Source organism: Sinocyclocheilus anshuiensis, unplaced genomic scaffold (genome assembly GCF_001515605.1).
Source record: "Sinocyclocheilus anshuiensis isolate Anshui unplaced genomic scaffold, SAMN03320099.WGS_v1.1 scaffold1487, whole genome shotgun sequence".
NCBI lineage: Eukaryota > Metazoa > Chordata > Actinopteri > Cypriniformes > Cyprinidae > Sinocyclocheilus > Sinocyclocheilus anshuiensis.
Window position 1 is genome coordinate 229,870 of NW_015555817.1, and position 25,168 is coordinate 255,037.

The 25,168-nt window shown below is 39.3% G+C and overlaps 1 protein-coding gene across 4 annotated transcripts in view; it reads right to left on the reverse strand.

The window, feature by feature from the left end:
• LOC107675193 (Krueppel-like factor 8) overlaps positions 1-25,168 on the reverse strand; it is a 49,456-nt gene that overhangs the window by 6,123 nt on the left and 18,165 nt on the right. For all 4 annotated transcript variants that reach the window (XM_016469454.1, XM_016469455.1, XM_016469456.1 and 1 more), the window contains 2 exons: positions 11,197-11,301; positions 3,009-3,471 (listed from right to left, as the gene is read on the reverse strand). In XM_016469454.1, the coding sequence (XP_016324940.1) occupies positions 3,009-3,471; positions 11,197-11,301 (568 nt within the window). The remainder of the gene's footprint in view (positions 1-3,008; positions 3,472-11,196; positions 11,302-25,168) is intronic.

Below are 25,168 nucleotides of genomic sequence, written 5' to 3' on the forward strand. Positions count from 1 at the left end.
GCAAGAAAGCTTTTTTGGGTTTTTTTTTTTTTTGGCATCCAGACAGTTCACAAGTCCACAGGACAAAGAAAAAGAGAGAAAAAATATTACAAGTTAAATACATGCTCCATATTGACACAGGGTGTGGACTGTGGATAGTTAAGTACTGGCCTGAAATCGCTGGACGTGACCTTTAACCCGCCACAGAGGAGATGATTTGTAGAAGCCCCAGAGAGAGAGAGTATTCAAAGATTACCTTCTAAATGAAGGGGGAAGGGTGCTGCCCATTCATTAATTGTCTCCTCCCCAAACCCAACTGCCCCACATTACTCAAAAAACCCATATACAGAGATACTTCTTCATATACAGCCTCTCACTAGAGACAATTTGGGGTGCTATGGACCTGTTCAATAAAGCACACTGCGTCCTCCACCTTGGTAGTTTTCCCATAAAATGAGTCCAAAAGAAACTGCTCTACTTTACGGTCTCTTTGAAGATGGTCCCCACCCAAATAACACAATTCACTGACCTTCATAATGTGTCCATTACATTCAACTGGGTTTCACGGAGCTACATATAAAGTTAATAACCGAGAAAAAAAAACAGCCAAGCACAACTCCTCCCTGAGTTCAGACGTTGGGGTTGTATTAGTGTGTTAAACAAGCATTAGTGTTTCTTCATAGTTTTATTTGGGTGGGGTTCCCCTATTAAAAAACATTCAGCACATTTCATTCAGCATAGTTTTGTGTTTTAATGTTCTTATTATGGTCCAAGACCTGCATGGTGTTTTTCAGGGGAGGTTGAAAGCCGTGCGATTAAAAGGGCAATGGGAAGAAAAAGACTCAAGTGGACCGAACCATTTCACTCTGAAGAGGGGTGACGCATGGAAAGATCCAAGTTTTCGTGAAGAAAACTGAAGTCTTAAACCTAAATATTGATGGTTCCTCTCTCAAAAATGTATCACAGTAACCACAGTTTCGTCTTGGGACAAATTATGCACCAAAGTTTAATACTTTGGTTTAGAAATTTCAACAAACCCCTAAAACTGAGAAATAATAATAGTGCCTAGCAAGACCGCTAATAACCATTATCACTATGGTATTTGTGGGAAACTATGCTACTACGGTTAAGTTTTATCATTTGTCCTGCTTAAAAGTTAAACATCTTGTCAAAAGCTGATGAAATATGTTTGTTTAAAACAAAAAGGCTTCAGAAACCTAAAAAAAAAAAATTTTCATGAGTGAAACTGTAACAGTGTGTACATTTTACTAAGCAATTTCTATTTAATAACAGCTTTTTAATAAAGACCGGTAAGATTTGCTTTATTATCTCCTTTAATTAAAAGTTTAAGCTTGCATCTGCCTCTCCCTGAAATCATCTTTTGTGTCTTTTATATGCATGTCCACATGTGTGGGATGAAGCAGCGTCTTGTATGCTGATAACTAAACGGCAATGGCACGAAACTTCAAGAGGGCGAGACCAAGGGTGTGACTGCCTAAAGGAAACGGGCGGACAGATGATCAGCAGTGCCATATGAAGTTTCAAAAAGAGGAGACAAGATCCATCCCAGGCTCATATTTGCATTCTTGCTTTTCAATGGCACTTCACGCATGCCTACAAGAACATTTCTACTTGATTTCATTCGATTGAATATGGATGGGGATTGTAAAGTAATTAATGATTCTGCTTCTATTCCATTTAATGATTCGGGTTCCTTAATGAGACTTTTAGTAGCTTTGAGGAAGAAAGAATAGACAATATTTGGAAAATAAGAGTGCATTTACTGCTATTACAGTAGCTGTCAAATGATGAGATTAATCCTTTCAGATTTCAACAAAATGGATATAATGAGAGCTGTCGAAGTTAATGATGCAAGTAAATGGGTTTCTGTTTCTAAAAACTGGATCTTGGGCCTTCAAAAATGATTAGAACTGATCTTAACATGTAAGATAAAGTGTACAGAAAGTTTTATCATTGAATTAAAGCAGATTTGTATTTCCATGTGTAATGCTTTTTGATGTAGTTTGAGAAACGAGTAAAGAATGTTGTTGCATATATCTGCCTCTGTTCAGTTCAATTATAAACGCGCTTAAATTACCAAACCTAATGACAGAATACAGTACCGTTCAAATGTTTGGGGTCAGTAGGACTTTTTTCATGGTTTTGAAATAAGTCCCTTATGCTCATTAATGCAACATTTATTTGATCAAAAATAATAAAATAAAAAAACTGAAATATTAGTAACATTTAAAATAACTGTTTTCTATCTGAACACATTTTAAATTGCAATTAATTTTCCATTCTTTATTGCTGCATGATCCTTTAAAAATCTTTCTAACATGCTGATTTTGTGATCGAGAAACATTTCTTATCATAATTAATGTTTCAAAAGATTTTGTGGAAACAGTGATAAATGTTTTTCAGGATTCCTTGATTGACAGAAAGTTCAGAAGAGCACTGATTTAAAACACAAATAGACATTTGATCAATTTTAATGCATCCTAGGTGTAAAAGTATTTTATCTTACTGTTTCTTTCACATCCGGCTTGCTGTAGGCACTAATTCTATTTAAAATATTAAGAATTAAAAAAAAATATTTAAATCAATAATAAATATAATAATAATAAATATTTAAATATATAATAAATATAAAAAATATTTAAAATTTTAAACTGGAATTTTAAAGCTTATTATTATTATTATTTATATTGTTGTTTGTTTGTTTTTTTGTTAAAAAGACATTTTTAAAAGAGCTTTTTAAAGTTAGCTTATTTTAAACCATTAATGGGCATATAAATAAAACAAAATAAACATTTCTTGTTTCAAACTCACAGTCCATTCACACACATGCTACGCTCTAGAAACGTTAACGGAACCGAACTACAAGAAAAACATATGTTGTAAAAATGAAAGCGGTTCTGAATAAGAACAGGTTCATGATTCCCAACCCTACAATTGTAGCTATTATGTAGATTTATGAGGTTGTGGAAGCTCATTCTAGTGCTACAGCTGAGCATGTGCCATATTACCTGACCCCTCTGACCGGCCGTCGCTTCCGATGAGAGGTACTGTGATGGCGGCGGTAGCCACTCCGTCTGTGGCTACGGTTGTGTAGACCACCGGTAAGGACTGCACCACCACTGGGATGGTCTGCAGCTGCCCCATTTTACTGGGCATGTTCACGGAGGGTATGGTGTGGATGACATGCAGGATCTGCTGACCTCCGACCCCTTGCGTGGACGCCAGGATGGAGCCCGGCGACAGCACCGCCGGGATGGTGGCGCTCGCCATGATGTTCTGAGGAGGCGGGTTCGCAGGGGTGGAGGTTGCCATGGCTACCGGAAAGGAGGGGCGGGGCTTGTTGAGGGACAGGTCCACGGGTTCCGTCTGGTCGTCATCGTTGTGTTGGGTGCTGATGTCACGGAGCGGAGGAGGCGAGGATTTGATTTTGAGGTCTGTAGGCTCGGGACAATCATCTAACGGCTCTTGTTTCTGTACAAGCACAAAAATAGAAGAAAACTGTGAGGAAAACTAGGGTATAAGGGAGATAAGGAACGAATATGGAAGAGCAAATGAGGCGAGGAAGGAGATTACGAAGGACAGAAAGGAAAGGGAGGGTACAGAGCGCTCATGCTCAGCTGTGCAGCAGCTCCACAAAACACAGGAACAATGGCTGGCCAGATTGGGCCTCCGCGCTGCAGAAGAGAAGGCCTAAACCTGGCATGAGTCCAGCTTAACACAGCCAAGCCCAGACACACATTTATACACACATACACAAAGATCTGTGTGTCCCTCTGCAGTGAGACTTCTAAGTAGCCTTAAGGCCTGTGTGTTTATGCTTTCTGTGAGGTAATAAAACAAATTAAAAGTTTGAAACTAATTCCTGAATGACACTTCGTGCAAACAGAGAGGTTGGTGTGTTTTTAGCATCAGCAAGGGAACACTGAACTTAAAACGTTAAACTTGTGCTGCCTATCCGTGCAAAACTCATTTCCATGATGATAGGATGTTGTGGGTGGTTGTCAGGGTGTTGCTATGTGGTTGATAACGTGTTCTGAGTGGTTTTTAGCACATTGCTTAGCAGTTGTTGGGTCTCTAGTTTCATTCTTCAATGCAAGCCTATGGGATTCTAAGGATGTAAAAACACTATTCAGACTATTCGGAATTGATTTTTCTTTCACATCCTGCTTGCTGTAGCCACCAATTAAAATATTTAAAATATTTTTCCCAATGATGGCAGTCTACATTTTAAACTGGCATTTTAAAGCTTTTGGCAAAGTATTCAACAACAAAATTACTTTTGTTATTATTTTATGCTTTTATTATATGCTCATCTACATTTTTTCTCTGAATACACAATCATAGGTATTAAGTATTTATAGTGATGCCCGCATTAATAATAAAGTTTTAAGTCAATTTGTTTGAGATCTTTCAACTTGAAGCTGAACTTTCCAATTCACATGCTTAAATGACGTCATCAAAAACATAATATTACATTTTCAGCATGGCAAATTCTCATGACGTCAAACAATAAAGTAAAAAAAACAAAGGGAAGACAGGTACAGACAGAAGTAATACAGCGGAGTTGTGTAACTGGAGGTGCTGTGAGGAAACAAGTGAGAGAAAACGAGAGCGAGTGGGCCGGGGTGGGAGCGAAACACAGAGAATAAGGGGAGAGTGGGTGGGAAAGGCCTCCGGTTGTCATGGAAACTGGGAGGTATATCAGCTGACTCATTTTCCCTCTCTCTCTCTCTCTCTCTCTCTCTCGATCCCGCCCACCTCTCTCTCTCAGTCTCTCTATAGTTCTCCACCCTGCCACCTCACTCTCTCTGCATCCCCACCCTTCATCCACTCCACCTTTCTCATCTTCTTGAGTTGTTTTCCATTGCTCAAATCTCAAAGAAATCACGTAAAGATGTAGCGCTGGTGTCGGGAGAACGACGTCGATAAGTGACCCAATTATCAATAGCGTGCTGTGTGGGATGTTAATTGAGTGTGTTCAATATCTATTAGCAGTTGTAGGAAACTGTCTAGGCCTGCGGCAGCAAGTGAGTGTTGAGAGAAGGACGAGCCTTGTGGCTGTCATTATCAAAACCAATTGTGTTTAATCTGTGAGATCTTTTACAACAACATTCATATTAGCTATACATATGGGTTGCGTTAATTAGATGCAAACAAAAACTAATTGTGAGAAACAAACAGGTTTCTTCACAAATCAACACCAAAGTCACCAAATTATTGACTACAGCCGACTGCAAACTAACACGAGAGGAATTAGCTGTCTATATCATCAGTTATCAATAGTATATATTCGTCATTTAAAAGGAGAAACCGAAACAAGGATAAAAGAGATATACGTAGATATACTAAACGTAAACAAAGCAGCACTTGCTTACAATTTTGAATATCAGTTATGTTGATATAAAGGGACTCCGCCTCCCTTTACCTGGGTTACACTCCCTCGACACTACCTGCCTTCACGACTTCCCAGTCACAGCGAGGACACCAGCTTCCCTGTTTATTTTGGATACTTTTATCCCCTTGGACACGTTATTCCCCTTTTTGGTACTTTTTTGGGATTTTATTTATGTTAAGTATAACCCTCTCTACGGCCTGATGCCACACCCACTGAGTCTGCTGTTGCTCCTCCCACTACACAAAGCTGACTACTATAGAAGATCTGGCTGGGAATGTACTGCATTATAAACAAATCACACAGGTAAAACACAGACAAACCAATCAAGACAAAATAACAGCCAACATATCAAGTGCACATAAACATACAAAGTGAACAGAGTAGTCCAGTGAGAAACTATTGGCATAAACATAAGAGCAAGGACAGAAGAGCAACTACTCATGGTAAAGGTTGGCAGCGCAGAGAGAACCGCTCCCTGTTTCTCACTGTGTAGAAATGCAGAACAAATTGAGAGCGAGAGAAAGAAACTAGAACTATTATGTGAGTTTCCGGTGAAAAATCCTTCCGTTTAACATTGTTAGGAATGATGGACTGATCATGGCAGTATGACTCTCTGCTGACCTTACCGACAACCATTAACGGGGAAATTGGCCATTAATAACACTCCCAAGAGAGTTTACATTCCACCACAGTACTGAGAGATGAAAAATCTCTGTTACAAATTAGGTTACTAATCAATTACAACAGACAACAAATGACTGACTGCAACTATGTGCATTTCTGTCTTGAATCATAAAGTTCTACGCGTTAATGACAATTGTTTTTACGTCTGACAAAAACAGGGAGGGGCTGCTTCTACTACTAAAGTTCAAAATTCAAAGATAGGACAATGGTGTTGAACTGTGCTGGGTAGATTACTTACAAATTGTAGTCCATTACTGATTACAAATTACATAACGGAAATTGTAGTTAGTAACGTAATCTGTTGGATTACACACATTTGGTAATGTATTCTGACTACTGTTAGGTTACTTTTAGTAGGGGTGGCACGATACAATTTTTTCAGAACCGATACCGATTAGATACCAAAAGTTCTGAGTATCGGACAATACCGATACGATACCGGCACAGGTATTTTTTTTATTTATTTTTTTCTATACCTTAGTGTGTGTTGACCTGATCATCACTCTTTTGTGTATTACACACAATCTACTAAATATAGACAACTTCATTATAAAGAAAAATAACAAATTAAAAAATATATAATCATAATCTATGAGAAAAATACTATTATAAACTAGGTTAGTGGATAATTCAGCAGCAAAAGTTACTCTACAAAAATGATGAGTTCACAATAATTTTATAAAATCTAAACATTTAGAGAAAAAAACATTATTTAGTGGGGTGGAAAATAAAAGTAAATAAGTGTAATCCGGTAAAATCTTACACACTGCTCTTTGTATTGTAATATACATTCATGAAAAACAAGTAAATATAATTATATATAAATATATGCAATAAATTAAATACATTGCATATGCAGCAACATATGATAGATAAGACAGAACAAGAAAGGCTATTAACAATCTTTCATTGCGCAAAAGTATTATAACATGAAAGCCTCCAATACAGAGCGGCACAAAGCGCTTAATGCGCATCCAGTGCGCAGAATGATGCGCTTGAATCAACACGGAGTCACAGCGTGCAGCGTTGAAAGTTCAAAGCACAAAGGGAAGAGACATTGATGGCTGCATAGTGTATTATATCTGTGCGATAGTTTATTGAGCCTTTTCTTTTAACATTTTTAAATTTCAGTTACTGTGCGCGTGAAGAACAATTCATACTCCAGTGTAGTGATCTAACAGACACCCGGTAGAAAGTAACATCATTTAGAATTAGCACTAAACTACAGCAAGATAAATTCATTTTATGCAAAACCACTGATGTTTATCTACAAATCAAGTATAAAAATAGGAACATTGTATCATCCTAGAGAGAGTTTCGTCATCTTGACTGTCGTAACCGAACGCGACGCGCAGTTTGAATGCTGAATGGTTTTAATGCTGAATGGAGGATGACTGACAGCCGCAGCGGAGAGAAGAGTTTACGAGAACTTGAATTGAACGACTTAAATATTCATCTGTACCTCACATTAAACTATGGAACGGTCTCAGAACACTTGAAATATAGTGCACGGAAAATTTATGGTGCTTTATAATGTTTTTGTGCCTTTTGTGGGGCTTAACAATAACACTGAATAGTATACACACAATATCGGATTTGGATCGGTCTCGTCTGACCGATATCCCCGATCCAGCAGAAAATGCCAGTATCGAAGCAATACCGATACTGAATATCGGATCGGCGCACCCCTAACTTTTAGATTACTTTTGACCTAACCCATTAGAATTTTTTTCATTCTTTGTCATTATAATCATGAAGTGCATTAAACATTTATTTACTCCAAGGTTTCCTAAACTGGGATTCATGAGGTGATAAAACTAATATTAAAGCAAACTAATTGTGTGACCTCTCCATTTACGTGTGATTACAGTCACCTGAATAATGACTGGTGCAGTTCCATAAAGCTGGAACACTTTCTGAATGTATATAAGGCATAGGATTTAAAAAATAAAAAAAATTAAAAATTAAGAGAAAAAATGAATTGGGATGAATCAATACATGTATTATTTACTGTCATTGTGTAAATAATATGCAATCATGTAATCTATAGAAAAGTAACTGCAATTTGATAATGAGTACTTTGAAATGCAATCTTTGAAATCAATTACAAGTACTCAATTTTTTTTAATCTGATTATGTAATCCAAATTACATTTTATTATGCAATCCAAATTACATTTAATCAGTTACTACCCACTACCCAGCACTGGTGCTGCACTATGCGAACTACTTTATGTTGTAAAAGCATAATGCTGCACCATCAAATATGGTCATCAATTTCAGGAACCAATCAAGATTCTTGATACCACAACACACTGAAAATGGTATACACTAACTACTACACATTCAAACAATGGCATGTAGGCTTCAAGTACTGGTATTCTTGACATCCTTGCAGTCAAATATTAGTCCGGTTGTCTGGAGCTCTGCTCATTATGCTGGAAATGAACATTTGGTACATGCTGCTTTAAAGACCTAAAGCGGTAAGACTTCTGTCTGCTTACGTCAGGAACATAAATAAGAGCCCATCTTGTTTTGTCTCTCCAGTCTACCATTAAACAGTCAGAATGATGATCACTGTCAAAGACTCCTGTACACTGACCCAGGTTCACAGGCAAACTAGCCCTGTAATAAATCTCTTCTCTCATCCCAGCTACAACCACTCAATGTCAGTATAAGCAGACTGGATTCATGCTTGACACAAAATCCGGTGTGTATCCTACCCTAAACTCAAGCTCAAGAGTTTCTGAAAGCCTGTTGCAGGTTTAGGATGCATGTTGTTTAGTCAGGCCAGTCGTTTACGATTCTGCAGGGTGTGGTGTACAGATACGGATGATAAAATATAGGAGTGGAAGAAAACGGTAGTAGCTGAGGGTGATATTAGCATCTAAGTTTGTGGCCCTGCCTAGCATTTGAAAGGGAGTGTCATGTAGCCTCTCCCACAAACAATTCACCAACTACCCACCCTGGGCCTCACTAACCCAGGACAATGGTTACAATGTCATGTTGTCTATGAAGACCTACTCCAACTGTGATGTGTTTGAGCGCACAGCTTTGAAATACCTGGCAACCGACAGAGAGCCCCTAACTTCCTTTTCACAACCGCCACAACTGTATCAGATTGCGCAGGTGAAATCGACATCAGATCTTAACGGCAACTCCAAGGTACTTTTTCCCAAACTGAATAACTCAATGAAGAACAGCAGCTGCCTTCAACTTTTCCCCGGTGAATCTTTCTACAGATTTCTGACCAGTGGCAAAGCTGTTCTATAATAAACACTGGTTCCGAGTCGAGTCTTTATGAAGCGCCGGCTGGGTAAAAGCACATTAGACACAGAGAAGGCTGTATGTGTGTGAAGAGGATGAGAATAAAATGGTGTGGAGCACATCTTTGTGCCTAAATGTTCCCGTTAGCTCCAGAGTGAGTGCATGGCAGGCATGTATGGTGCATGCGGATGCGAGCATGTGTGTAACCCTGCAGGTATGTGGTGTTCTGTGTCTTACGGCTTTAGGAGTGTATGGTGAGGGAGTGGGAGTGTTGTGAGGGGGTGGGGTGGTGTGTCAGTGTGTGTGTGTGTGTGTGCGCTCAAGCAGAGGGGTGTGGGGAGGGTACATCACAGTCGTTCCAACTCCCGCCAGAGCCTCGTTGCCATGACTACAGCAGAACGGAAGCCTCCCTCGATATATCCTATTAGGGCCTTGGCGAGTCTTGGAAGGAAAGATTGAAGGACAGAATAGGAAAGGTACAAAAAGATACCACAACAAAGTGAAGAGGAAAGAGCACTGGAGGAGAAATGTTAATACATAAAATATTATGTTATGACTCCTTATGGGGAACTTCAGACTGTAAGATACCGTCCGGCAGAGGGAATTGCCTGTTAATGATCACTCTTCTATTTCTTCATGCTCTCTTGATGGAAAACTCTTCATGGAAAAAAATTCAATTTCCAAGTTTCAAAACATCGATTTAAGGAATACTGATAAGTGGAGCTGTCTCCAAGGAATTTATTTAGCTCTTTCCTGGTCTCAGTCGCAAATGGGTTGCATATCTGTAGCACGTTGAATGCAAAAAAGGAAGTGCTTTTCCAAAACAAACTGTGATTGGCTGACTTGGCACAATTGCCAGAGGTCAGGGTGCACGGGTTTGTATTGGTCTGCTGAGAAAATGTTTATAAGTTGCAAGGCAGCTACTATGAGCTTTTCTGATAGTCGAGAGTATTTGTTAAAGTTTGCAAGGGTTCATGGTAGAAAGTAAACATCACACAACAATCTTTGGCTGGTCGCCTTACATCTCACTCAGATAACACCTTCCTGTCTAACTGAGTGGTTCTTAAGGACGAGCATTGTGCAATTTGTTTTATTCTAGAAGGCATTTGATTGGACAAAATTGGACATTGGATTTTTTGTCTGTTTTCCCAGAAGAAAACTACATTTTCAATGCATGTCTACAAAGGATGCCTCAAAGCAGATATAGACTAAAAGCCACAAAATTCAACCCCGTTTTAATTTAATGGGGACGATTTAACCAATTCATCCAAGCATGTTTCATTAAAAAATGACCTCATAATTTTTTATTAAAATGTCATAACTATCATAACTTAATCTTCTGGTGAAACAAATTCCCTCTAGTATGCTGGATTTCTCCAGTCATTTAATCTGCATAACCCCTCTCCCCTTCCTTTCCTACAATCAACTGCAAGCTCACATTCACACCTCCCTTTATCCAATCAACAACCAATGTATAGAAGCAAGTCCCCACCCTACTTTTTTTTATTTTTTGACAATCCATTTCACACAGATGTTATACTGACAAAAAGATATGCTGCTACTTCTGTTTCATTTTGAATTTAACGCTTTAATGTACTAAGTCAAATAGTCCAGACTGGATCATATTATAAAACTATTATTACATACATTTGTAGAATAACATGTAGATATGGCCTGGCCTTATCTAGAAAGAGGAGATCCAAGTCTAGAGGAACCCTGAGGTCCACTGACTTCATCTTAGTGACACTGCAACCACACCCCTTTCCAATAACTCCAAGCTTCATACTCTCCATCCCACTACGAAGTTCAACCCCCACACACACATATGCCACATTACAAAAGCTCACTCACCACCATACACTCCACCTCCTCTGGCTCCGGCTTGATTTGTATGGATGGCATCTCCTCAACAGGCTCAGAGGTGGCTGCAGTGGATTTCTTCGGACTCGTCTGACACTGCGAAGGAGAAACAGAGAACACTTAAGAACTAATCAGGGTATCAAGTTGTAGTCTTACCAACAGTCTCATGAGTTAGCAGAATGCTAAATTCTGACCAGATTCACGAAATCTACAATCCGCCTGAACTAAGTGACATGAGTTCAGAATTAAATTTGAAAGGAAAGTTAGCATGAGACTACAGAGAGAGAGAGTTAATGATCCTCACCAGACTTATGTGAGAAGAGTCAGAGGACAGTTAGTCTCTTAAGCACAAGTTAGTTGGGGGAGGAGGAAACAAAAGAGATGATGAGTGGAAATCAAGTACAGGTCAATCAAATGTGGGGGGATGTTTGAAGGTGGAGGGAGAATCACAGAAATGGGAAAAAAGAGAAAGGCAAAAAAGACTACATTAAAGATACTTTAGATATTACGTCTACGTTACCTGTAGAAACTTAATGGCAAAGGTGTAGAAAACAGAAGATTAGAGGCGAAAAGATGGTTCTAAAGACTGACCAGCTGGAGAAAGACAAGAGGAGAGAAAGATTGAACCAGCAGGGAGGAGTAGTCAACAATCCTGCGTCGCCTCCCTCTTCAAGCCGAGCCGAGTCACACCCAATTCTTTAAGACCGAATAGCAGGAGAGAGGCCGGTCTCATAGAGTAGAGCAGCAGTATTAGTGGAGAGAGAGAGGGAGAAATGTGGTAATGCTTAGGCATGGGGGTGGGAGTGGGGGTCATGTGACCCAGCTGCAGTAGATTCCACAAAGAGGTGTGGCCCCCCATAAGCTGGGGTGTGGCCGCCCTCAATGTGCCCCTCCTCCCAACCTGGCACGGACACACTGTGAACACACATGCACTGTGAACAAACATATATGCATTCCTTTTGATGGCTAATGTTGTCTGAGACGGCTGGTAAACCAGTGTTAACCAACGTTTCATACACACTGAATGTGAGCAGAACGTCTGTAAAAAGCACTCACCAAGTGGCTTTGGTGAGCAAATAAAATTGCGGTACTTGCAAACAGGCAGTAACTGCCACATTTAAGATAAATGTTACGAATGATGGGCTGACACCTTTTGATGCAAGTAAACGAGAACCACAAAGGAATGGAAAATGGTAAATTTGACCATTTCTAGCTTTGAAAGATGCTAACAATTAATCATTTAAAATGAATAACAATTTTCAATACTAAAACTAAATACACAGTAAATCAGTTTTCTAGCATTTCTAATGAGCACTGAATAGTGTACCCATAAAAAGTTCTATCAGCCAATGAAATCGGGGGATGGGTCTCTGCAGGGGGATAGGATCTTGCGCCACACATCTTTCCATCCATTAATGAATCCCAAAAAAGGCTGAATACCTTTGTCCTGGAAAATGTTATCATTAGTTTATCTATGATGCCTAAAGTTTTTTTTTTTTTTACTTTCAAACTCTATTTGGCAACACAAATGTCTAATATTCCTTGCATAGAGCCACGAAGATGAAAATATGATGCGCGCTAATGTTTCTGTTTTAGCTGCCGCTAGACTGGGGGAAGGAGACCCACAATGAGAGGCAGTGTCTCAAATATGCAACGAAAACACTGCTAAATAATACCAATGTCAACAATCCCAAAAGATAAACATATATATTATCTTTAATATATTCTAAAGCATAATGCAAAATACAATTTTATGCCATTTAAGTTTTTTTCTTAATTCACCCACAACTGGCAGAAAGTGACTTTTGGACTCTGGCTGTAAGTTATACACACAAGACCAGCTCCTGCAATATGGAAGTATGTGAGCACTTCAATGATTGAGAGTAGCATTCGCCCACTGCCAAATCCTTTTGGAGAAATGATTATGATGTATATTGGTGAGGAAGCATTTACCAGAGTGTGAGTGTGAGTGTGTGTGAGTGTGTGTGTGTGTGTGTGTGTGTGTGTGTGTGTGTGTGTGTGTAAAGGCTCCCCTGGGATCTTGTGCTGTGGGTAGTTCCAGGAATAAAAGAGGGTGGGGTGGGTGTGACCCCAGTCCCTCTATGCCCCAGCAGGAAGTTATGGAGAGAGGAGGGGGTTCTCATTACTGAGAGAGGGAACATCAAGGATTAGAGAGGAAAGCACAAAGTAGAGAAGATAGCAGAGAGTAGAAAACTAAAGAATGGGAAAGATGTGAAGAAGAGAGGGAATGATTGGGGGTGGAGGGGGAGAGGAAGAGAGAACCATCACAATCTGGGTCATGGCGATCTCTCTCACTCAGTCGCTCCCAAGCCCCCTTGGCAACCAGTCCCCGCCCCAGTGCGGCGTGGGTAGAGTGGCCGTTTGGGACTGCATAGCTCACCACACACACCCTTCTGTCCATCCCTCCTACTCCAAAGAGAGTCATACTTTGGTACTCATATTTAGGAAGTATTGGCTTCCTTGAACAATGGTAGAAATTCTATCAGAACCTAACAATCCTCATCGTGAGGGGAGAGGAGGAACCGAAAGAGAAGGTTGGTTGGGTGAAGAGGTACCTACAATCCACATGATATAAACCAAAATGTTGGGGCAACTAGTACAAAAACCCTAGTGCAATGCCAAATTGGGCTGCACTATTGGGATCCTTGTTAAATGGTCATCATCTTCTACTTCAGGTGTTTCATGATGGAAATGCAAGATTTATCAGAAAGTACAATTTATGGTGTACAATACCTTTGGCATAAAGTCCTAAAATTTAACCAAAACTGCTTTCAAATGCAGATGGAGTCACATAAGCACAACACACTCTAAGTTTTTCTTCTTCTAATTCTCATTGATCTTTACAAAAACACCTGGAAGAAAGGAAGCCACACCAGATTAATTGACCATTGCATTTGTTGCAGAAACAGTTAGCAGTACAAATCCAGCCCTAATGCCATGACACATTATATCTCTTGGGCACTTCCAAAAAAATATCAGGGGCTTCCCAGGCTTAAATCCCAGTTTGTTTTTTTTCAAACTTGAGCCTCAACTAGGCACCTAAGGTCAGCAGAACCTTGTTAAAAAAACGTTGCTCTTTGAGAATGTTACTCTGGGACTTACTAGGACCAGAAGTGGCTAAACTCATAATGCATGAGGCCCTGAGAAGGAAGTAGGACTTTAGCTCTGAAGGGCCGAAAGGGTGTTCAAAGCCGTATGTTGCACAATCGTGTAACCCGAGATTGGACATTGGCTCGTGCTCCATACCACGGCTAGGCCCAACTGGACCCCCTAGGAGGAGTGGTTGAGAGGGTGCAGGAGAAGTACATGCGGAGGGGGCAGGGAGGTGTGGGTTGTTCTCGGAGCGGTGTGGGACAGTTTTCCTAGCAGCAGGGAGGAAAGGCAGGGCCTCTCCACCTCCCCTGCTGTTGTGTAGTTTCTCTGACCGCTGTAAGTACACAAGTAAAACCTTTGCCCAAATTCCAAAGTGCAGAAGCTCCCCCAATCTAGGACCTTGTCCTTTCATTGGATCATTGAGGCAAATGGAGGTGGGAGGGAATTTAGTAGTGAAACCATTCCAAGTTTAAGAAGAGATGTGGCAGATGACAGACTCCTTTTCCCATCATGAAAAATGGGTATCACATATCCACCATCTTCTAAGATTTTATTCCAAAGTGATATTACTGCACTAACTATTGTAGATACTCACCCATCCAGACAAAGCACATTGAGGATTCAATAAATTAAACTTAAAATTTAAATCTTGATGTTACCTAACTACAGTAACTCTTGTCTCAGGTTCAGCACTCTGGCCTACATTAAATATCATATGAAAGCTTAAAAAATAAATAAATAGCGGGATACTAGGGTTGTATTAGTCTAGGGAGCATTTTGCATATAAACATTTACACACAATCTACAGTCTACAGTAGGGCTGTCAAAAAAAAAATCGAATTTCGAATATTCGTCGAATTTAAAATAAAAGTCCACATTCGAATGCAAAAACGTTGCATTCGAATTTTAGGTGTGCATTAAGGAGGCAGCCTTATCAGCGGCGCACGAGAGGTGATGAAGATGTAAGTGTCGTTGCATTATAATGTTTTTGTTAGCCTATCCAGTTGAAGCCACTAGATGCGGCGCTGCTGCGTTGTTCATTAAAAATATAGCGGAAAAAGAGAACATCACTGCGGAGAAGATCTTGTTTACATCAAAACCGAAATCAAGCCGTTCACACAGAACGCATATTTCACGCATTAATTTTACATGGCTTTTTAAACATGCAGCTCTTTTGTGCGAGACGCGAGTGCAACAGTAATAGATGTCCGTCTAGAAAATGCGTGAAATATGCATTCTGTGTGAACGGCTTGATTTCGGTTTTGATGTAAACAAGATCTTCTCCGCAGTTGGTTTATAAACATTATTTTAAACATTATGTACTTTTTTTCACAGTCATGTCATCTTATGCTTTGAATGATGCGCCCTCTTGTGGCCTCAGGAGAGAAGCCAAAAGCTTTTCTTCACCCTAACTGAAATTATGCATTTTAAATTCGAATATAATTCGAATTTTGATAATATTTAAGTACAAAATTCGAATTTAGTTTTTCAGCCATTTTGACAGCCCTAGTCTACAGTCTAGCACAGGGGTGGCGAACTCCGGTCCTGGAGAGCCGCAGCCCTGCAGAGTTCAGCTCCAACCCTAATTAAAACTCACCTGCCTGTAGCTTTGTAGTAAGCCTTTAGACCTTGATTAGCTTGTTCAGGTGTGTTTGATTAGGGTTGAAGCGAAATTCTACAGGGCTGCGGCTCTCCAGGACCGACGTTCGCCACCCCTGGTCTAGCACAACGGCCTATAAAGCCCAGGATACACCAAGCCGACGGCCAACGTCGGGTCTGTCGGGCTAGTTTGTTTGGTGTGTTCCACACGTAGGCTCTCATCGGGCTCATGTCGGCGGCAGTTTGCCCAATTCAACATGTTGAGTCAGCGTCGGGGCCGTCAGCACGAGTGAGAACTCTGATTGGATGTTCAGTTTAGCGAACAGGTCAGTGCATGAGAATTAAAACGAAAGTGATGAAATCTAGTAAGTAAATGAAGGCGGCACAGACAGAAGGCTATTTTAATGTTACGTGATCTTACCCAAGCATTCCAATATGTGAATATTTTCATAACATGAGCCGCTTAAAATAAATAAACTTATCAACATAACTGATATCCAAAATGGTAAGCAAGCACTGCTTTGTTTACGTTTCGTATATCTGCGTATATCCTTGTTTCGGTTTCTCCTTTTAAATGACTAATACATACTATTATATAACTGCTGATATAGACAGCTAATTCCTCTCAAGCAGGCTCAGAATGCATGTGTTAGTTTGCAGTTGGCTGTAGTCTGAGCGGTGTTTTCAAGCATAGCTTTTTGATCCAGACGCTGCACCGTCAGTTTTCGTCGCTGCTAGCTCATGGAAGTCAGCTTGGTGTGTCCCGGTCTTAAGCCCAAATAAAAGGGAAAAACGATAGATCAGCTTTTTTCTCATCTCATACTGAGTAAACACAAAAAAATATGACAGCAGAAACTGATTTGAGATCAGATTTTATGACATGGTGCATAGCAAATCTTGAGAATACAAAGGTAGAGCAGTGATGTGAGATCTTGTCTCCAAGGGTCCTACTTATGGAATATCATTGCTTACCTCAGTGTGACTAACATTTTACCTAATCTGAATTAGTAGGCAAAATGTACACCAAAACGTAAATTATGTATAAACAAAAAAGGTTGAACAAGCAAACAAGAGATTTGCTTGTTCAACCTTTTTTGTTTATACATAATTTACATTTTGGTGTACACTTGCACTAGTTTGCAGGTTTCTTTCCAATCATTAGTTTGCACACTTCCACTGACAGCGCTTTTTTGCACTTAGCTTTTCTAAAGGATGTCAGGTAAGCTGCTTGGTCAATTGATGTGACACACTTTTGCATTCAGCAAGGAAACTAGTGGTGTATGACTTTCTGGTTTGAACAAACAATGTTCTCATTGATTCATATTTGAAAAAAAACAATCAAAATAAGTGTAATTGTAATTAATTTCTTTCCCTGACATGAAATTCCAAATCGTGACTGTATTTCCCCTGAGAAAATCTGCCAAGCAACAGAGAATGTGACCACACCTTAAGACAAGAGGATGCTGTTTGACCAATATGTAAAGTGATCAACTATGCTAAAACTATTCTGCAGAATGCTGCACATTCTTTTTTAGCTTTGAGGAATGAAGGTATCTATGTGCTCATGTAAATTAACATTTAGCAGGTATATATTTTCTAGGTATATTTGGATTTTTGTAACTTTTAGCAGTTATGTGCATCAAAATGATGACTCATCTAGCACTCAGAATATACCAATTTCTGTCCAATAAAACTAGCAATAGCATGAAGCAAATAATGGCTCACAGCTGTTACATAAGCTAAAGGCTATTTTTATATATAACATAGAAAGAACCCAACAGTATGTTCCATCCTGCTGTTTCAATAGGAAATATATGTTAGCATAGGAAATTAAACTGTGCTTTTAAAGAATTTTCATCAGGTCGTTAAATATAAAGTTCTCTCTCCTTTCTGTTAAATGTTTCTGTGAATATTTTTCTGTGCTTGTTTTTGGTATGGTAACTTTACACCTTTCTCTACTGTCATCTTTATGTAAAGTAACAATATCTAAGAATCCATCTCAGTGTTCTAGGATGCAAGCTCTATTTACATGTAAAAACTCTGAGCAGTCGTCATTTTGACAAGTCTATTTGATGTAATTCTTGTAAGCTGTAAAAATAAGTTGTGGTTATGAGGGTGAAGTGAACCAAACTCTAAGGGACAAACTGACTGACAAGTAAACTTACTTTGTCATTGCTTTTCTCAGAGCCGCTCCACTAACTCCATGCACTGCCAAATAAGGTGTTCGAGGACCAACTACAAAAATAAATGAGATGTTCCTTTAGTGTTCATGGAAGAAGACAGCCTCTCCAGCACTTGGGGGCGGGGGGGACTACTCTTTTGTGAAGAGAATAAGGTCTCTGGTTGTGTATGCATGTGTGGATCTGTGTGTACGTGTTTGCCGCTGCTGTTTAAATATGTCAGAACAGTGTAATTTTAATGCAGTCTGTTGGGGCCTGGGGCACATCTTGTTCTGTGTACCAGCCAGTGCTGTCACTGCGTCCCTCCATGTAATCAACTCATCGGTCCAAAAGCAAAAGAAGAGAAAGAAAAAGAGTGAGAGAGAGAGAGAATAGGAAGAAGGGGAGGATACACATGTAAGGTCACAGCTGCATGGGGTGTGTAAGGGGGATGAGGCAGAAGGGGAGGATACACATGTAAGGTCACAGCTGCATGGGGTGTGTAAGGGGGATGAGGCAGAAGGGGAGGATACACATGTAAGGTCACAGCTGCATGGGGTGTGTAAGGGGGATGAACAGGCAGAGGGTTTGGTGACACACAGAGCACAGGCTGTGGTGCAAGGACTCTGTCCTACCCTCTGGTTCTTTCCGTTAGCCTCTTGAAGGTACAAGGCCTCCCTTTGGCCAAAAACCACCCTGTGTGTCAGGCTACTCTCTGTAAAGCACTATGCCCTTAGAAAGTACTGCTGTAGTAGCAGTGATAGTTTCCGGTGGTAATACAATTGCACTTTGATATTAGTCTAGTTTTTGTCAACTGCCATAAGGTCTGGCCCACTTTGCTGCTTATTTTAGAATCACTGCACACTAAAGGTAGTGTCACATGAATGAAATTTCGGCAAAATTTTGCAGGTAAAAAAGGTCTATTGTCAATAGCGTAGCGATGTATGAAGCACAGCTCACATAGAAGTCACTTTCAAACCAAGCAGCTATCTTTTGGTCAATGTAGCATGTGACAAACTTAAACCAGCAGCGAAATCTGCGTGGGGAAACGTTGTGCAGTCACATGAAATTGAAACTAAATTGACTAGCTTTCTCCCATGAAAATTCGCCAAACCATGGTAAATGTCACCACTGTAAATGTGACAAGGATGAAAATGTTTAACCAATATGTAAAGTAAAATGTATATGTAATGTAAAGTTAAATCTATTCAGCAGAATTTTGCAGCACAGAAAATTCAAAAGCCAGTTCCTTTTGGGTCAGCACATTATGATTTAAAAAATAGGAAATCTTTAGATTCAGTACTGCATCTCCCCAAAGCAGAGACTTAGAGACTGGCCTTGAGTGAAGCTGCTAGTCTGCCTACAACTCCACACTTCCTCTTCAGCGAGATGTGTGAGACAGTGTCGTGTCACCCTCACACACACAAGTTGTGATGGAACAAAAGGGCTGTGTGCAACAAGAAGGGCCCTGCCTTCAAGAAGCAAGCAGCGAAACGAGAACCGTAGGAGTTTTTGAGGTGAGAGTTGAGACCAATGTAAGAATCACCTGAATAGGTCAAGGCCAACTGAATGGCTGAAGCAGGAGACACAGGGATTACAAAGGGTCTGATAGAAGGACACCACTCTACTTTAACACTTCACCCGAAAACAATGAATTTTAAGGAATTGTTCTCAGAAAAATGAAAATTCTATTATTATTTGATACTTTGCAATCTTACGTGACACATAAGTGTTCTGAAGTTATTTTGATGAAGTCTGGTCTGTTCATCACTCAAATCAAAGCCATTATTTACTGAACATCTCCAGAGTAGCTCTCTAATCAAACATGGCACTAGGGCTGCACGATATATCGTTTCAGCATCGATATCGCGATGTGCGCATCCGCGATAGTCACATCGCAGGATGTGCGATGTTTAGTATACTGATCGTTATATCTATATATTAAAACTGATTGTTTTCTTTGCCCACACACAGACACTGCGTCTACACTGGACAGCTGTACAGAGATACCCATTTTAAATACATTTAGTAGCAGAGCTACTGCACGCGATTTTCAGTGCTGGAAATCTATTTATCCTTTGTTGAAACTTCCGCGTCGTCGTGGAGAGTGCACAGGTCACGGTTGCTTAGCAACGGCAGATGCTACGAAAGCGCAAGCTCCCGAGCGCTTTGGAAAGAAGAAGAAAGCGACTGGCGTTTTCCCACACGTGTTTAGGCTCGACATGTGAACGGCCCCAAAGTCTGTCTACACTGGACGCGACAAAGTGACCGTTGCATATCATTTGAACTTTGTGTCAGTACGTCATAAAGAGAACGAGGCATCAGTTTACTGTCGGGGGTTTGTCGTGCCGCGCCACATCCAGTGTAAACAGCATCACTGATTATAATGGATTCTATTGTATTTTGTCGTGTCGCATCGTGCCGCTTGCATCCGGTGTAGACACAGTGAGAGCCACGCAGATGCACGTGAACACTGAATTCTGTTCACTTCTGCGTCTATTTGTGCCTGAAATACTGTGCTCTGCAAGTATCCTTGTACACGCAGTTGCTTATGGCTTAGGTCAGCATTTCAAAGGGAAACAATTGAGTAAGAAAATGAATGTTACAGTATATTGGTTCACAGCAGTTTAATGTTCCTGTTGCTTTCTCTGTCATGAACGTTAATCAAACATCAAAACATAACGGAAAATCACTTTTGTAGCTTTAACACAGATTTGTTAGATTTAAATTATAATGAAAACTATGCAGTGTTATTTTACATTTGATTATTCAATTTCTGTACCTGAATAATGTTAGACTTACCTGAAAAATATAAAGCACTGCTTTTTCTTTTCTCACTGCAAATTTCATTTGTATCTTTGTTCTGTTATTTATCTATGCTTGTAATTTGTTTATTTCCTTTACTCGCCTACAAAATCACCCCAATCATTGATTTTTTTTTTTCCAAATATAGAGCTATTGAAGCTACTGTTTTTTCCATATCGCAATATATATCGCAGAAGAAAAAAAAATATATCGCAATGTGAGTTTTTTCCACTATCGTGCAGCCCTACATGGCACCATTGATGTCAATGAGGTTTGGCCACAAGACAAGGGGTGCTCCGATCAACCAGGTTCCAATCGCTATCTGCTGGTAATTGCTCCTATTGATTCACTGTGATTGGTGATCTCTCAAAAAAATTATAATTAAAAGAAAATATGATTAATTAATAAAACCCCTGGGTTAGAAATTAACATCAATCTAGCATTAAGCATTGTAGGCTCTTTCCTAATAAGCCTATCTGTCTGATTCTGAATCATAATTGTAATAGCCTCTCTTTAAAAAATATTTAATATTAATTATATATATATTTTTATTTATTTATTTAGTTGAACTTTTTATTTGATCAATATACAGTAAAAAAAAAATAATGTTATAAAATATTATCACAATTTAAAATAACCATCTCTATTTGAATATATTTTAAAATATAACTGATTCCTATACTACAATCTTGTCACATGTTCCTTCAGAAATTATTCTAATAGGCTGATTTGGCACTCAAGAAACCTCTTATTTTTATTATTATCAATATGGTACTGCTTAATATCTTTTATAAACCATGACACATTTTTTCAGGATTCTTTGATGCATAAAAAGTTCAAATAAATAATAAATAAATAAAAAGCTGAAAGTACAAAAATCTTTAGTAGCATTATTTTTGCTGTCAATTTTGATCAATTTACTGCATCTTTGCTGAATAAAAGTATTAACGTGTGGAAAAAAAATCTGATCAGAGCATTCCTATAACATGATAAAGGTGGTCAGTGATTGGTATTTCTTCCTGTAAAAAAAAAAAAAAAAACCTGAGCATTAGCACTTTGTAGTCACAAAAGTAATCATATAATTTCAGGAGATTTTGAATATAGTACTATTTCAAGGTGTCCTTTTTAATTTCAAGTCCTTTTTTAACCTTGTCAGAGTGGTCACAATAAACAGAAATTTCTTCTGCTTTTGTGTTCCCCTGAAAAACGAACAGTAGGAGTAGGAGTAAATAATGACAGAATTGTCATTTTTGGCTGTACTGTTTCTTTAAGAATACCAACGGTGATGGCTAGGAGTGTACATTGGCTGCAAATAAATTCAAACAAACCCACACGTAGGACTTTCTCTTTATGGTTGGCACAGTCATCACCATAGCAGTGAACTTGGCCTTATCTCACCACACCCTTCTGACGCAAACTCTGCTGCTACTTCCCATAGCCCTCCCCACCCTAAAACACACACATACACAACAGTCCTAACATGCTCATTCCTTTACCTCCAGTTCTTTTACTCAAAAAAGAAAGGTCTGTCCTGCATACATGCAGAAATGAAGTTTCTTCACATGATGCTTGGCTGAAATGTAGCCTTGCTAATATGATGCAACCCTCAACGTCTCAAGCCATTTAATGTCCTTGAAGCAGATGAACACCCAATACAGGAAGGAAGAAGTTTCTCTCTTTCTGAAAGCCAACTCATCTCTGCTGCAGAGCTGCACCGAGAGAGAAAACAGCAAGAGAGGGCTGGTGATGTCAACTTTAAAAGCATCAAGATTTTAAAGGGGTCATATGATGCGATTTCAAGTTTTCCTTTCTCTTTGGAGTGTTACAAGCTGATTGTGCATAGATAAGACCTCTGAAGTTGCAAAGACTAAAGTCTCAAAACCAAAGAGATATTCTTTATCAAAGTTAAGACTCTGCCACGCCCCCCTAAAACGGCTCGTTCTAACACGCCCCCACATATCTACCTCACTATGTGGAAAGATGCAATTCACAAAAAACTTACCTGAGTGGATAGTCCATACCTCCCTTGGAAATATTTGCACGAGACAGACACATTTTTGCCTCGCTCCTCATAATTAAGCTACAGTAAAAGGCTAATGCAAATATCCAGCATTTGCATACGTTTAGAGGGGGCTACAGGAAAACAAAGCTTCGCAACTAGTTTTCCAAATCACGTAATTTTCACATTCTGAGGCTGAGCAATGGCTTGCATACAGTTTCCAACATCAATAGTCACACACACACACACATTGAGACACACCCTCCCCACCCTGAGCACCCCACCCCCACTCCCTCTTTTTCATTGCAGACAGTTTGGCAGAACTGCAGGGGTTGCTATGGGGATGGGATTCTTTCCCTGGTTAATGATTGTGCCGCAATGGTAGGGGGTCATTCTGTCACATCGCCTCTAATCTGGGGAGACATGGACAATATCCTTACAGTCCCATACCACACACACAAGCACACCCCAGAGCCCCCACTCATGCAAAACCTCACCTCTAACTAAACCACGTAACGCTGCATGTCCCCTTTAACCTCTCAGTCTCATTTTCCCTCCAGCCAGTGTGCTGGTGCCTCACTTCCTCTGCTCCTCGGGTAGATCTCAAAGTAAGAAAAGACCTTGATTGTATCTGAGGTACATTCGTTTCTTGTGCCACCAGCAACATACATAAACACTTTAAAAAAAAAAAAAGAAGCGCCCCAAAAAGTCCAGCACATTCTCCATGCTTTTGCTGAACTTAATCTCATTTTTATTTCAAAGCAACATGAAATGAAAATTTGCCTAATTTAATTCTAGGGATGCACCAATACCAATTCTTCCAAAATGAGTACGATACCAATACTTTTATTTTTGGTACTTGCAGATTACAGATTACCGACACCTGTATTTTCATTGCATTTGTACTTTTATTTATTTATTTTAATGGTTAGAGAATAGGACTGTGCGATACTGAAGAAAAATGTAATATACGATACGATAGTGTGCAATATTTGCAATGCAATATAAAATAGCATGCCATATAAAAATGCAATATTCAATATACGATACGATATTTCTTCTTCTAAAATCAATTTAAATTGCATTAAAATATATTTTACAAATCTTTTGAAATCTTTTGAAAATATGTCTCAAAAAGAAAGCATCACTACAACTTCTGAAAGTGAACAGCCATGTTTTACTGTTGCATAAAACAAATTGGACATTATTAAAGGGTTAGTTATTTCACCCAAAAATTTCAATTAGCCTGTTTTACTCACCCTCAAGGCATCCTAGGTGTATATAACTTTTCTTTCAGACAAATCCAGTCGGAGTTATATTAAAAATTATCCTTGCTCTTCCAAGCTTTATAATGGCAGCAGGTGGGTGTTTTTTTCAACAGTCCAAAAGTAGTCAAATAAAGTGCATCCATCCATAATAAAACTGTGAATAAAGGCCTCCTGTAGCGAATCGATGCGTTTTTGTAAGAAAAATATTTTTTTATTTTTTATTTGTCCTTAACCAGGTAAAATTTTCTGAGATTAAAAATCTTTTACAGAAGTGACCTGGCCAAGATGCAGCATTACATTTCATAAGAAGAACACTAAAACAATGTGTTGACAACAATTAAAAACATTTACAAATTAATTCTTCCTTCAACAGCTCATTAATCAAGAATTTAAAATTGTTCATTGACACATCAAGGTCTGCAACTTCAAGTGTTGTAAAAAGTTCCAATCATTGGTTGCTGCAAACTGAAAAGCTTATTTTCCAAGTTCAGTTCATGCAAATGGTACCGAAAGAATGTACAAGTCCTGTGAGTGCAGAGAATAAGCTCCAAGAGCTTTAGACTGGGTGAGGGAACAAAGATATGGAGGCAGTAAACCCAAGATGGATTTATAGTCATGTACCAGTGATTATGTCTGCGTGTTGATAATGACGTCCAACCAACTCTATTATACAAATCACAAAGATGGGTACTAACATTAGAATTTAATATAAATCTGAGCGCACCGTGATACAGAGTGTCCAAAGAACCTAAAAGTTTGGTAGATGCCGATTTATACAGAATGGCTCCATAATCAAGGACTGGCATAAATGTGGCAGAAACCAATCTTCTTCTTGCCTCGGATGAAAAGCAGGGGTTATTTCTGTAATAGAACCCAAGCTTTACCTTTAGTTTTGTCCTTAGTTGATTAATATGGGATTTAAAAAATAAGGAGTCATCAAGCATAAAACCAGGATATATACAGTGGGTACGGAAAGTATTCAGACCCCCTTCAATTTTTCACTCTTTGTTATATTGCAG